The sequence below is a fragment of the Lagopus leucura genome, unplaced genomic scaffold (assembly GCF_019238085.1).
Source record: "Lagopus leucura isolate 7727_CA_CO unplaced genomic scaffold, USGS_WTPT01 Super-Scaffold_739, whole genome shotgun sequence".
In the NCBI taxonomy this organism is placed as follows: Eukaryota; Metazoa; Chordata; class Aves; order Galliformes; family Phasianidae; genus Lagopus; species Lagopus leucura.
This window is the reverse complement of record NW_024962255.1, coordinates 19,825,577-19,840,275: the sequence shown is the minus strand read 5'-3', so window position 1 is coordinate 19,840,275 and position 14,699 is coordinate 19,825,577. Positions and strand designations below refer to the sequence as shown.

At 40.3% G+C, this 14,699-nt stretch overlaps 1 protein-coding gene across 1 annotated transcript; it reads left to right on the top strand.

Moving 5' to 3' along the window:
• The first annotated feature begins 1,269 nt into the window (after nt 1–1,269).
• SLC35G1 (solute carrier family 35 member G1) lies at nt 1,270–8,342 on the top strand. Its single transcript, XM_042863366.1, is given in 4 exon segments — nt 1,270–1,299; nt 1,301–1,559; nt 5,098–5,275; nt 5,791–8,342. Coding segments are annotated over 4 exon segments (1,227 nt in total). The 3' UTR covers nt 6,551–8,342.
• Nucleotides 8,343–14,699: the final 6,357 nt, after the last annotated feature.

The following is a 14,699-nucleotide window of genomic DNA, read 5'->3' as shown; positions in this document are numbered from 1 at the left end:
ATCTTTAAAAAGAGTTAATCTTGATTTTAGCATAGGCTTATTAATTGACTTATTTTCTCTTTTTAATAATTCATATAACAATGCATGTAACATTTAGTTAAGAATAATTTGAAATAATTCTGGTCATATTAATCAAATGCTTGCTCCTAATGAACTACTACTTACAGCCACTGGTGGATTAGAACAGGCTATAAAAAGTGCTAAATCAGAGGAGGAAAGCTGGAAATAATTTTAATGATGAAGCTGGAGGAAAAGCTTGAAATACTCCATGTGAAATAGCCTATATTTACCACGTAGTAATCACTTTGCTAAAACTATACATTTAATTTCCCCTTGTTAACAATAAATAAACACCAATTAATTTATGCAGCTAAAAGATCAGTGGGAGCATAAATCTTTTATTAGAGATTCCAAAATAGAAATTCCTCCCCATTTCCATTATTGACAACAGCTGCACTTGCTCAAAAGGGAAGAATCAGCATTCAAAGCATATTCTTTGTTTTTCTCTGTATCCTTTAATGAGTAATAAAAGGGAGCAGATCCACTTCCTACACCTTTCCACGTGCACACTGAGTCCCATCTCCGTTTTGACCTCCGTCGACACAGCTGGCAGAGGCTCCCATTGAGGTGTCAATGCAGCTGCTGCGCACTGACACGACTGTTAATGAGCCCACGGAAAGAAACCGAGCTGTTCTCCTCGGGCAGAGACTGAACAAGCAGAGTTTCAAACTGCGACATACAGAATACGGAGCCGCTATCATTATTAGCTTCATTATATCTCTTAAACAGCGGTGCAACTCCTGCCTGAGGACGGAGCAGTCAATATCGTGAGGCAGCAGCCCTATGTGAACGCGATATGCATTCACGTTGGGCACTCAGGTGACTCAACACCGCCCCGCAACAACTCCGCGTCGTCGTGTGCAGTTCCATCTCCCCTCGGCACCCCTCTCGAAATCAGCGGCTCGGCCCGGAGTTCTCCAGTGAGATGAGAGCTCCCTCTCCCGAGGGGCCGCAGCCTCGCTCCGCCTCTCGGCCTCTCTCCGTGAGGCTCTCGGCCGCCCGGGAACGGTCCCTCATACGGGACCGCTGCAGCCAGCGCAGACGTCGCCAAGGACAGGCAGCACTAGAGCCCGTCCCGACGAGGGGTGCCTGCTTCCCAGCGGGGCGTCACTCCGCTCACCGTATTCCGCGCTCCTCGGGCGCTTGGCGCCGGGGGAGGGAGCGGAGGGGGGCTGGGCTGGGCTGGGCGGGGCGGGGCGGCGGCACCGCATGCGCAGGAAGCCAGGTGCCTGCCGGCTTTGCGAAGAGCCGGCAGCATCGCACGCGGCCCGGCGTCCTCATGGTGCTGTGTCAGGGCGCCGAGGCTACGGCTGTTGCCCCCACGGCGGGGAAGGAGCTGGAGGGGCCGCGGGGCCGGGAGGACGGTGCGGACGCGGGGCGGCCCTGCCTGCAGCCGGCACCCGGCGTAGAGGCGGCGGCGGGCGCCGAAGAGCGCCGCGTTTGCGGCTGCTGCCCGGGTTTGCCCTGGCCGCGCTCCTGCAAAGCACCCGGTGAGGAGGGTGAGGCTGGCTGGCGGACGGAGCAGGGGGCAGCGCCCTGCCGGCGGGGTGACATTACCGGCGGGGCGGAGGAAGAGGAAGCGTCCCCGAGGGCGCCGGGGCTGAGTGGCACGTGTGGCGGGGCGCGCGGTGAGCACGGGCAGCCGCTGAAGGCGCCACGCACCTGCACCTGGGGGCGCCGCTCCGCGAGAGCGCGTCTGGCCCCGGCCTACTCCTCCTCTGCACCCTCACCCCCCATTTCTCTCCTCGAGGAGAGGTCTGGGGCAGCCAAAGGCTGGCCTGTGAGAAAGGGTCGCTATCGCTTCCTGGTGCCGCTGTTGTTTGTTTTTTAAGTTCAGGCTGCACAGCGCTGGGTAGCAGGCTGAATGGCACTGCTCATGTATTGAGAACGGACGTGGCTGCCCTTCGAAAAGTAAGGGGGAGGAACTCAGTGCTTGTAGCCGTGGCTTCCTTAGCAGTTCTTATCTTTCTTCCGTGGGAGTCTATTCTTTATTTTGTCTTTTGCTTTACTCGGTTACTTTGAATCACTGAAGCCATCAACTCGCTGTAAAATTTGCAACAAAGAGTTTTTGTGAGCTTAATTTGGCTTCCTTTTAAGACATTAGTGCTTTCTTAAAACGATTTCTAATTCATCTGAATTCTTAAACGACTGCATTGAGACCTGTTTCATATTAAATATGAATTATAATTGACTTTCCAGTAGAAAATGCATAGAGTTCTGTCTTTGTTAAGTAGGGAACTGCGGAGAGGCCAGAATAGATAGCGGTCTGGTGCAATTTACATTAGTGTCACTTCTAAGGCAAAGCTTGGAAAAAACAGCATTCAAAGTCCTGAGAAACTTGTGCTGACTTGCCAAGGATGACTCTTTTTGTAGTCTCTGGCAGAAAGTTAAGTCAATAGCTGAGCTTTATGACTCATGCCTGGATCTTGTCTACATGGCCATGGTTAGTTCATAAACAGGCCCTTGTGCTCTTGTTGCCTTTCTGTGGTCTGAGGGAACTATTCTGGTGCTGTCTGTGTGCAGAACAGATCGCCCGTTCCCAAAGTTCTGTGAGAATGGTTTTCTCACTGACTTTCTTACCCTTAGTCAGCATTTTCCTATCTCCACTCTTAAGATATGTAAGAAACTGTTATTTTCTTTACCCTTTGCGTCTTTCAAATACAAAAGCTAGTTGTTAGAAAGCCTGGAATTAAAATGCAAACAAAGAAAATGGTGTGCAGTGGGAGGCGTTTGACTGGGATTTGAAACAAGAGTTAAAGGATCATGTGGAAACCCCACACATGGAGATGGCCAGGGAGTGAGACTGGAAAGCCAGATCTGTCACTGCTCAGAAGAGAGTACTTGGGTACTTGCAGAAACTTTTTTTTCTTTTTTTCAGACTTAAGCACTTTTAGCCAAAAGCTCAAGTGTCTTAAATGGCATTGGGTTAGTGTTGGGAGGCCCAACGTTCCATGCAGTGGTAATGAGAAGATGGTTGGACTAGATGGTCTTATAGGTCATTTCCAACCTTGTGATTCTATGATTCTATGGGCTAGGATTGTTATCTTAACCAAACTTTTCCTCAGAACATATTTTGAAATAAATATTCTTCAAAAGGGCAGTTCTTGTTTTTGGTAGAAGAACTCACACCGTGTTATTTTTAAAAGGAAGTAAGACACCTTCTTATTGCCCTAAGCACATGCTTTGGCAATGTGAAACAACAGTTTAAATTCTAGTGTTACCAGATACTTTTTCTGATAGGTTAGATTTATTGGGCAGCTTACAGAAATGAATTCCTTTAAGTTTTCTTTTTAATCCATGGCTTAATTCTGGATATAAGATCCTTTTAGCTTACTTTGCTGTAATTTCACTTCCATTATTTTGATTGGCTTCATTCTGTGGTAGTCAGGCAAGCTATCACGCCTGAAGTAAGTCAATGCCCTATGTGCTGTGTTCTCCCATAAGCCTGCCTTTGGATTTCCCTTTTCAGTTATTGGCCAGTCTGATTCTGCTTGTTTTAATACTGGGGATGGAGTTGATTTTGTATTTCTGTTGCATGACAGTGTGGATTAGGGTGTTATGTAATTCACGGACATTTAAAAAAATCTGTTGTTAGATACTCAGTGGATGTCCTGGTCCTGTGCTGGTTAGTGGTATTGTAATAGTTGCTTTTATGAAAATGTCTATTGCTAAATAGAAGTATTTCGGCAGTAGTGTGGCTGTATTTTTTGGGATGTAGGCTTTCTGCCTTTTCTAAGTCCTGGTTGAGGTAGTAAAGCCTGGGACTTCAGGATGGTTAAAGTGGGAACTGGTGCCGTACCGATTGTGTTGGCATGCAGTCCCAGCTCTCTAGTAGAAAGAACATTCTCTTGGCCTTGAGTGCTGATCTCAAGGAGGATCAAAATGGTTTGTGACAAGTTTTGTTAATTTAAAAACAAACCCAACCTCTCAAAACCATATGTAGTTGCTTAGCAACTCACAGCAGTGCCCACTGCTGATACTGCAAAGATCCCTGGGGTTCGGTGGGTGGGGTGAAGCATCCTTTTATCTAAGCATCACGTTGTGGATGGGGAGTTCTCTCAGTTATCTTTAGAGAGTGGTTTAGAAGAAAGGGCAACCCGAAGTATTTTATGTAGATGCAAAGATAAGTGATAGTGAGGAAACTTCTTGTTCTAATTCACCTCTAGGTTCAGTGGCAAGACTTTTCCTCCTCTGCAGCCAGTTCATATTTATCATTTTAAATATTTAAATAATATTAATTTATTAATATTTGTTAATTATTAATATGAAAAGGGCTGGTTTCTTGGGAAACAGCATTGAGGTCAGCAGTAGTTCACCCTCCCTGTTTGCTTTCATTTTTAATTTATATTTTATTTATAGCAAAGGGTGGAGAAAGTGGGTGGAATAAGGAAGAGTGTGTAATTGAAGTGGGCCTGAGGCAGTATGGATGCCTGAATAGAATCCATTAGGCCTGGGAGGCTTCTTCAGGAGAAGAAAGTCCGATAGAGAAGGGTAAACAATCGTGAAATTAAGTTCATGGAACTTTTATAAGTGAGGGTCATTATATAATTTCTGCATATATGTGCCTGCGAGAGAGGAAACTGTGTTGTTGCTTAGGAACCTTAATGAACTTACTCGATAATCCAATAACTCCCTGGTAATAAGTTTCAGTGTTTCATGATCTGACTGTGGACCATCTGCAGTCAATTTTATTTACTGATTTGAAGGCAGTTGTCAGAAGCAGCTCAGAATCTCCTGAAGTGTAGACACGCACCTCCAACTGACATAGGACTGGGAGAATTCTAGGAATGGTTTGAGTCCAGAGTTTGAGAGTTCATCTTCTATTGCCTGTTTTAAGGAAAAAAAGAGGGCTGTGGTGGCTAGTGAAACATGTTTTCAAGGTAGGTCTGGTAAATCAATGTAGTATTTGCATTTCTTTTGCTTACCCTTTTGTCTGCCACAAGGATGGCTACAAATGTACACAGTAGTACATGGAGCCACCTGTGGAATCTGTTGATGGAGAGCTAGATCATTACTAACTATGTTTATCTGTTGCAGGTACGAAGAAAACTGCCTGTCCAGGACTTGGTCTCTTTTACACCTTACTGTCCGCCTTCCTTTTCTCAGTGGCCTCTTTATTCCTTAAAAAAATAGAAGATGTACACTCAGTGGAAGTGAGTGCATTTCGATGCGTTTTCCAAATGGCATTTGTTCTACCTGGTTTAATATACTACAAGTAAGTGTAACAAAAGTTTCAATTTAAAGTTATTTCTTAAAAGTATGTATTGGAAACATAATCACTCATTAATTTGAATCTTAAATATGCTTAAATACTTGAACTTCATATGCTTAGCTGCATTGTTTTGAATCAGTTTATAGTTTACTAATTCGACTTATTTCCTTGTCAAAATTTGACTTCCTTAATTGTAGAAATTTCTACAGGGTTGATATTGGATGTATTGACCTCCCATGGAAGTAGTGTTCTTGAAAATAGGAGATAATTTGTAGAATCTTTTGGGTTATTTTGCAAGCAGCAATTCAATACTAAAGGAGTAGGTTCCTGACTGAATGTGATTGGCAAGTGGTAAAGGGACTAAATTGCTCTGGGATCAATCAGTTAAAAATATTTTGATGTTTGAGATAAGTCTGTCACTTGGAAGGGTTTGTACATTTAAATGTCATTGGATGTTGGTCATGAAATTAGCAAGCCAGTAACATTAATGTGACATTTCTGTTTTTCTTAATTTTCAGAACAGGGTTTTTGGGACCAAAAGGTAAAAGAATTTTTCTTTTCTTCCGAGGACTCCTTGGCTCTAGTGCAATGATTCTTCTCTACTATGCTTTCCAAGTAATGCCTCTAGCTGATGCCACTGTTATAACTTTCAGCTGTCCTGTTTTTACATCATTACTGGCATGGATCTTTCTCAAAGAAAAATACAGCGTTTGGGATCTTCTCTTTACCCTCTTCACAATCATTGGAGTTACTCTAATTGCCAGACCACCGTTTCTGTTTGGGTCAAATGTTACAGGGATTGAAGGAAGTTACTCAGATCACCTTAAAGGAACTATTGCAGCAATTGCAAGCACGGTATCTGCAGCATTAACTATTGTTATACTTAGAAAGGTGGGAAAATCTGTGCATTATTTTCTGTCAATTTGGTATTATGCGGTCATCGGTTTAATTGGATGTGTTATAGCATTGTTTGTTATGAATGAATGGCGTTTACCATACTGTGGTAAAGACAGAGTTTTTCTCATATTAATAGGCATATTAGGGCTAGGGGGACAGATATTTCTCACAAAAGCACTACAGATAGAGAAAGCTGGGCCTGTAGCCATAATGAGAACGATGGATGTGGTGTTTGCTTTCATTTTACAGATTCTTTTTCTCAATCATCTACCAACTTGGTGGACTGTGGGTGGTGCCCTTTGTGTAGTAGCTAGTAGTTCTGGGACTGCCATTCGTAAGTGGAGACAAAGCTCAAAGAAAGCTGAACAAAATGAAATCTAACAACACAGACACTACTTCATTACAGAAATTAATAATCTTGAAATATATATTAAAAATATTTATTTTTATTTATTTAAAGTATCTCATTTATGAAATTATAGTACCAAACCGTAGCCAATAAAAGAAATTGGTTTTAATAAAAACAAAACAACATCGAAAGCAAATTGAAGATGTTTTGACAACTAATTAAGTATATATGCTTTTTTCCCCTCATATTTGGTCATGCAAATATAAGAAGTAGGAAGATTCTTAAAAGTTGCTTGCTTTACATCTGAAGTGGATGATTGTTAGCTGGGATTTTGTTTTCCTAAAATACCTGTACCAGATTCTCCATTTTTTGGACCCTTTCTCTATTCTTCTGAGCAGTGGAATTTTCCCAGGCTTATTTGTACTAATCTGTGATTGATTATGAGAGGGATTTCAGTTCAAATAATTAGAAGGGAATAAAGAATTATAGTCTTACCTCTAACTTCTGTGGAACAGATAAAGCTTGCACATCTTGCACATCTACCAACTTTCTGCTTTTGTTTTTTCCTTACTCCCCCCCCCCTCAAAAAAGAAACAAACAAAAAACCAAAGGCATTGGGATGTTCTTATTGGAATTCTGAAAGAACAAAGGGTATTCCATCTTTTCAGGTCATGTCAAGACAAGATTAACCTTTGGAAATTTTCATCTTTGCTTTCTTAAAAAACAACAACAACAAAATTGGTCCTGCTTTACAGGCATAATAAACAATCCTTATTTTAATATGTTCTCAATAAATACATCTTTAATTACTGCAGTCTTGGTGAGGAGAGGTAATAGGTAACTACATACCACTTGTAAGCTCTTTCCTGTGGTATAGAATATTATGCTGTAGCTGCACTTTTCTTTACTCTATGCAAAAGATTGTATTTTTTAGATACTTAATATAGGTTATTTTAAATGCTACTTAGGAGTGATTTCTTTATATTCTCTATGAAAGTTCTTTATGAAACCGTTTAAGTTCTCTTGGCCTTCATAAGCTTAGGCAAATGCCTTAATGTAAGTCCTTTTTCCTAAGACTTTACAAGAGAGTGCACACTACTTGTGGTTCACAGAAAATACACATTTGCCAACTTCATAGCACAGATTCTATAGAACGGGTTTGTGCAGCACTTGGTGGGAGGGTGGAGCTCACACTCAGTGCATCAGGCAGTGCTAGTGGGCAGCTTCACCCCTGTTTCTATGCACGTTTTAAATCTGCACTTAGTCACTTCTCTAACACAGCTTCTCATGTTGATATGCTTCACCTTTAGATAATGATGAATACTGAGGAAAAAGGCCTATGTTACTGATCTCGGCCTCCTTCACGTTTGAAGGAGGGATATATATTAAATGTGAGGTGGGGGGGATTTTCTTTAATGAATTGTTGTGTGCTTTTGGGTCTTGTCTTGGTAGTTCTCAAAGAAAAACTTCACTTGGGTCTTTGCCTGTTGCTTTGTATCACAAGGTGTTTCTCAGTTATTTACACACCCCCATGTCCTTCTAAAGGAGTGTGTTGTAGCCAATAGCCATTGCACTCTGGGAGAGCAGCCCTTGGAGAGTTGAGCCCTGAAGAAGTGGAATCTTCATACTTCAAAGCGTATCTAGATGAAAGGAGCTATTTTTGTGCAAGATTTCATTCTTTAACATTGTGAACATGAGCAGATTCCATCCTGGTGGTAAAATCACTTTCTGCATATAGCTGGCTGTTCACTGCTTTTCCCGAAGGCTGAAGTTCACCACTCCTGACATTGTCAGCAATAGTGTGAAACTGGTTTCACATCTGTTCAAAAAAAAAAAAAAAAAAAAAAAAAAAAAGCCTAATAATAGAATTCCAGTTTAATTTTGCTTACTACTTGAAATTGTAAACTGGGATTTTTTTCTGCTGCTTGGCCATCATCACCATTAACACATTTCAAGGGAGGGATGGAAAATAGACTGCATTTCTTAATGCTTCATTTCATGTTTAGTATGCATGTGTTTGTAAGTTAACACTCACGAGGTACAGTTCCAAAGCAGTTCAGATTGATGTGGGTTGTCAGCTAGTCCTGGTTCCTTCCACTGGCTCAGTGTGACTGCTTATGGGGTTATGTGGTGAGCTGCCCCTGGAGCTGGTGCAGCTGAGTAACTTGGTTTGTAGAGTTGGAGAGGGCCAAACTGCAGTGGCCTGAACTTAATCACTGAGTCAAAAAATGTCAAATGGAGGGGAGTTGGATAGTTGTTTAAATTGCAGTATGCATACACTACCTTGTCAGTACACAGTTTCAAAAAAAAAAAAAAAAAAGTGGGAGTTTATATAAAAAAAAATCTTTAGCTGATATGATTTCAGTGGTTATGAATCTTGTTTACAAATAGTAGAGAAGTACACACTACTGAAGAAAGGCCTTTTTTTCTTGCACTAAACATGTATGAATTGACCTGAAATCAACTTGGTATAGTGCCTTTTTTTATTTAACCTTGAGTTGGAAACCCTAATCGAGAGTATTTCTTTACAAAGCCTGGTAACGTGGTCAAATTTTTCTCTTCTCCCAGCTTACTGTTTGAGATTATGAAATAAAACTGGCTGAGACTTGATTCTTTCTGATCAGTTTTCTTTTGTAGTTTTAATACAGCAAATTCCTCAGGGTCAAATGTTATTTTCTTTCTAATCTTTATGTCAAATGTATTGCTAATGTTCATCACCTTTCATGTCATCTTACAATCTTTACAGTAATTAAGTTCAACACATGTATTTACAACAGGAAGCCTTTCCTTTGTAATGTGATGGAGTATTGTTGCATTGTAACTGCTGTTCTATAAAGTTATTGTTGAATTTCAACATATTAATTCAATGTTCAGATTTCAGTGGAGCCTGAATAGAGAAAGTAATTGGTTGTTTTGCACATAAGCATAGGGTGAAAAAGTTTTGTTGTTACAGATTCATCACAAGCATGTTTCTTATGTTCTTTGCTATGCAATTCACTGTAATCATCTGCTGTCTTCACTGGGACTTTGTAGCCTTCAAGCCATACCTACATGACTCTTACAAAGAGCTAGGAGCTAAAAAAGCTGTGTAGTCACTGTGCAGCAGCCAGTTACTTTCAGGATATACCGGTTGTCAAAATATGCTCTAAAAGCCCTCTAGGTATGCCCAACCAATGAATTTGTCATATTCTTAGTGTGGGAAAGTGCAGTCTATATAATTAAAATGAATTTCTTGCATTTGTCTAACACCAGACATAGAAGTAATCTCAGCTTAAGAGCATTGATGAAGTCACTAGTTTGTTGTGTCTTCTGAAACAAGGCTCTTTCTCAAATTCAAATGCTGTTCTGAGGTGGATCTTTCCATAGTTGATGATGACAAAAAAGAAGTAATACCCTTAATTATGATATAGTATAATGACCCCTGCCCTCTATTTTCTTTTCCTTGATGAGCTTTATTCAGGATACGTCTCTTGGAGGAAAGCTTATTTCTAAAGGGGCAGCCTCTTCAATAGTCACTTAGTTGCTGACTGGCAGTGGATAGCCAGGAATAATCGGTTCTCCACTGACCATGATTTCTGTCCATTCAAACGAGAGTTCACAGTGCTGACAGCAGATGTGCAACTGACTTCAGCAGGGCTTTGCAGTTACCAACAGAATGTTTCCATGGTTGTAACTGCCTGTCCATCCAAAGAAAAGTTGTGGCTTTATGTTCCTGCAGATGCAGATAACCTTGGTGCAAAACTTATGCAGTTCCATAAATTGTTGGTGATAACACTTCTGTATATGAGAATGAGTGATTTCATATTTTATGGGAACTGTTGTTTGACAAGAATGGGGTAAAAATGCCCTCTGTGTTAAGATTTTTACTATGTCCTATATATTGTTAAATGATATGTTTTGTAGAAGTTACTGGCTTTGTTATGTAGTAGTATATTTTTATAGACACCTCATATATTGAAATGTGAAGAATATTTTCGTAAGAGATTTATATTCATCATTGCTAATAAAATGAACGTGAAGGATTAATCTCTGGCTTTGTATTGATTAGCAGAACATACTTGAACGTAGTGATACTGGAAGCTTCATGAAAGAGCTATTAATGAAGGAGCCCCTGTTAAGTATGAATATGTTTCCAACTGTACAACTTGTGAGCATGCTGTGTCACTGCTTATGCCTTTCAGTGAGCTTGAGACAAACAGAAGCTCTATGAACTTTCTCAGTACGGGAATATCTTAACTGAAAAAACTGGTACAGGTAGGTCAGTAAAGTTGTGTTTTCCTGTGCTCAGGTGGCAATTTGTCTTTTTCTTCCCCTACTTTTTATACATCAAGATTTGAATTCTGGTCTTGTTTCTTCTGTTAATTGTTAATATTTATCCCTGTACATCTCATTATCTAGTGCTTCAGTAATTACTTTTTCACTAAAGAGCAAAGAGCAGGGGAAAAAAAGTTATCTTGTTAGCAAAATTACCATCATTGTTAAATACTACAAAAACTTTGTAGTAAATTTATTGTATTTGCATTATAAGGGAGGTTCCTCCTACAATAGTGTCTGGTTTCATAAGAGCAGAAGATAACAGAACTGTTGAAGGTTATTAGCCTGCTTGAGATATGTGCACATTCCTGGGTGTGTGGCTTGGTGCTGTAGAGGGGGAAATACAGGAGGGCAGCTGCTTCTCAATGGGGGATTTCTAGCAGTGTTAGCCTATTTGTCCAGCACACTCTGCTTCACTTTTACGCACAAAACTAACTCACTGCATGATGACTTGACACCACTAGTTTCTCAGGCAGTAAATGAAAAGTAATGGGGCTTCCATGTGAGCACACTATAACAGACTGACTGTGAAAGAATTTTGTTGAGATGCACTGCAAGTTCCTCTTGAAACTTCTTTTTTTTGGCTTAGTTATGTGTATTATGTAGGAACTTAAGTTTTGAGGGAAAAGAGAAATTAGCTTTCGAAAGACAGCATTGAAATCCTCCTTATTTGTACCATAATAGTGGTTTACCTAGGTAAGTGATGAGTGTTATGAATAAGTACTGAGACTCAAAACATAATTCTACAATTGTCTACCTGCTGCAAAATATAAAGCAGGGGGAAAAGAGATCAAGTGATACTGAAGGAAGATGTTTGCATAGTATTGCTTGAAAAATAAACCACATTTATAAAATATTTAGAGGATAACTCACCCTGCTCTTTGTTGACTAAATAAAACGTTCTTAGAGGGATGCATGTGGGAAGTGATACTTGAGATGCGATATGCAGATGAACCATTGAAATAGATTTCAATTGGTTCTTTTGAGTCCTCTAGTAACTTTAGATTCGGTTTTATTTTCTGACACCATGAAGTTATGTTATTCTGTCAAGTAGTAAACTGGGAAGGGTGAGAAAGCGCTTTGTTATTTGAGCTTAAATATTGAGCAAAGAGAAAAACAAGAAACGTCAATAGCTGCTCAGCTGGCATATAGTGCTTCTGCAGGCTGCTTAAAAAAGGCGGGTGGAGAGAAAACAAGTTTTGTGATCAGCGAGCATGAAGTCAGTTGTACTTTGCGCTGTGGCCGTTCTGTCGGTAGGTGGCGCTCTGTTCCTAAATTTATTTCTCAACGTATGCGTTTAAACCGTGTTAAAAATCCAACCCCCACAATTTTAGATGATAAAAGTTTCTATGCAGTGTGACGTACGCAGTGATAGGTAGACCTCACTACTATCCTGCATTTTGCAGGTAACTGTAGGTTGTATATCTCATGTATGTCCTAAACGTTCTTGAAAACAACCAACTACAATAAGAGGGGAGTGTGCAAGTACGTTTCTTGCATTAAAATTCTTTGGGGGCCACATTTGTTGGATTAGGCTGAATTTAGCATAATAGTCACTTTTAATTCTGCTGAGAAACAGAGCATGTATGCTGTCTGAGCAGTTGATAAGCATGTTGTAATCATTGCTGTGTTTACTCCCTCTTGGGGAGACTCAGAAATCTTGCATTTTGTCTGTGATTGTTGCTGGAGGGTGGGGAGTGACACCAGTGTTGTTCCTGAGCAGGTTCTTGGGTGTGGGTGCTCAAGCAGGGCATGGTACCTTAGTGCTCATGATCCCCAGGCCCTGCTGCCCGGTGTTTCCAAGGGCATGGCTTTGAGGCAGTCACTGCGGCACAGGGCTGTGCTCAGGGCCTTGTGCTGGACGAGCCCCTTCATCCGCCCTGCTGATTGAGTAGAAAATCTGGGCAAGCTTGCAGGCATGGCAGCACCATGCTTGAAGCCAAGTTGAGTTGGGGAGCAGTTGTTCCAACTTCAACTTGATTAAAGGCAGGGAAATACAAGGAGAAGAGGAGGTGATAAATTTAACTACTGTGAGCTAGGAAAAGTACTGCTCAATCTGCTTTCCACTGAAAAGTTAGCTGGAGAATTTTTTGCTGGGGTTAGCTGGCACCAGTAGGTGTTGTTCTATTTAATAGGAAGTACTGTAACATTTTTGGGAAGCTAAAGAACATTAAAACAGAGAAAAATCTTTGTTGTATAACTTGGAAAGGCTCTGTGGCAAATCCCTTTTCTTTCACATAAAGTGCACTGTGAATCAGATGCTAATATTTATTTAATACTTTCCTATTTGAAATTTAAAACAAATATTTCCTTATATTACTGTAAAAGCTCTTCACCTACTATCAAGTTTTGATCAGGAAGTGAAAGAAAAAGTTGCACACTTTTCAAAAGTAACCTTGATGGAGTCATTTTTTTCACTCTACCAGAAATTTTATGCCAACCTTGTAATAGGTGTGTCCAATTTCTTCATTTAAACAGCATCTTTATATTGTATGACTAAGACTCTACTTTCTGCTATTTGCAGTAATGTATGCAGGAAGCCCATATGAAAACACTTAGCTAACGTTCTTTACTCTTGCCATACGGTGAAATATTTTCCTCAGTACTAAAAATGGAGAGTGATAAAGCCATGAAATACTATGATCCAAAGTCTCCTAAAGGAGGACCACAAATAGCAAGGTAGGTTTTCCTGACCCAGAAGCACAGCTGGCTCATGCCGCTCATCTCACTGTTCTGCTTCACTTGTGGGAATCACACAATTGTATTTCCCCTGCAATTCATTAGTTCTTAGTCTATAATAAATGGTGAGTAGCTAATTCCAATTTGTGATGTTATTAGTACAGTAAGGCTACGTTGAATTTTTAAGGAAGGTATGAAATGCATATATATATATATATATATTTAAAGATATAGAAACTGTAGAAATTAAAGATTAATTATATTTCTGCGATCAATAGAACTGGCAAATTTCAATGTAAATTTTCATCATTTTGGCCCATTCACTTTCAGAGGACAGCTTGCTGCATCTCATGTTCACTAGGAAGGGTTGCAGGGAGAGAAAGGAGACAGGAAAAGCAGGGGAACATCTTTGTTCTTTTGCTGGCAGCAAAGCTCTCGTGATGAGCCCTGTCTGTCTGACTGGGTATAGATTTAGGGAAGAGAAGGAACAGTTTGTTCTCTTCTGATTATATAAGAATACCCTTGACAGTGTGTTGCTTGTTTCAGATTACAACTCTTATCATCTAGGATTAGAATGGAAGAAAATAGGAAAGCTGGTGTTAAACACTTTTCTTTTTTTCTTTGATGTGCCTGTCTTGAAACTTAGAAACCTTAGTTTCTAAGCATGGATGTTGTTTCCTGTTGCCCTGTAACACTCCAGACCTCGGAGTTTTGCTCAACAAACTCATCATACACTTTTCTCCAGGGGAATGTATTTGGCCATCTGATGCAGCTCCTTCACATCTTTTTGAGGACACTGTTGTCTTCTCAAGTTCTGTGGTTCCCTCAGACATTTTGTAATTTTTTTTTCTAGTATGCCATAAATCTCCTTTTATTGCAAATTGAGACATTCATTTCGGGATTGAAAAAACTTATCTACTGTCTTTTTTGATCAAATTTTGAATTTGAGAAAGCAGTTGCCTTCTTCCATATGCACATTTAGAGATATTTTCCAGATAGGTAATTAATGAAAAGGCATTATTTGCATTTAATTTCTCCCACGTAAATCTTGGTGCCTTAGGAACTTCTACACAAACACATCCAGGATTAAGATGCAGTGTTTTAACACGCAGCCTAGTTCTCTTTCTCTTGATATATTTAGACCCCTGATTTCTGTATAGATCACAGCATGTATGAACCATCGTCCTG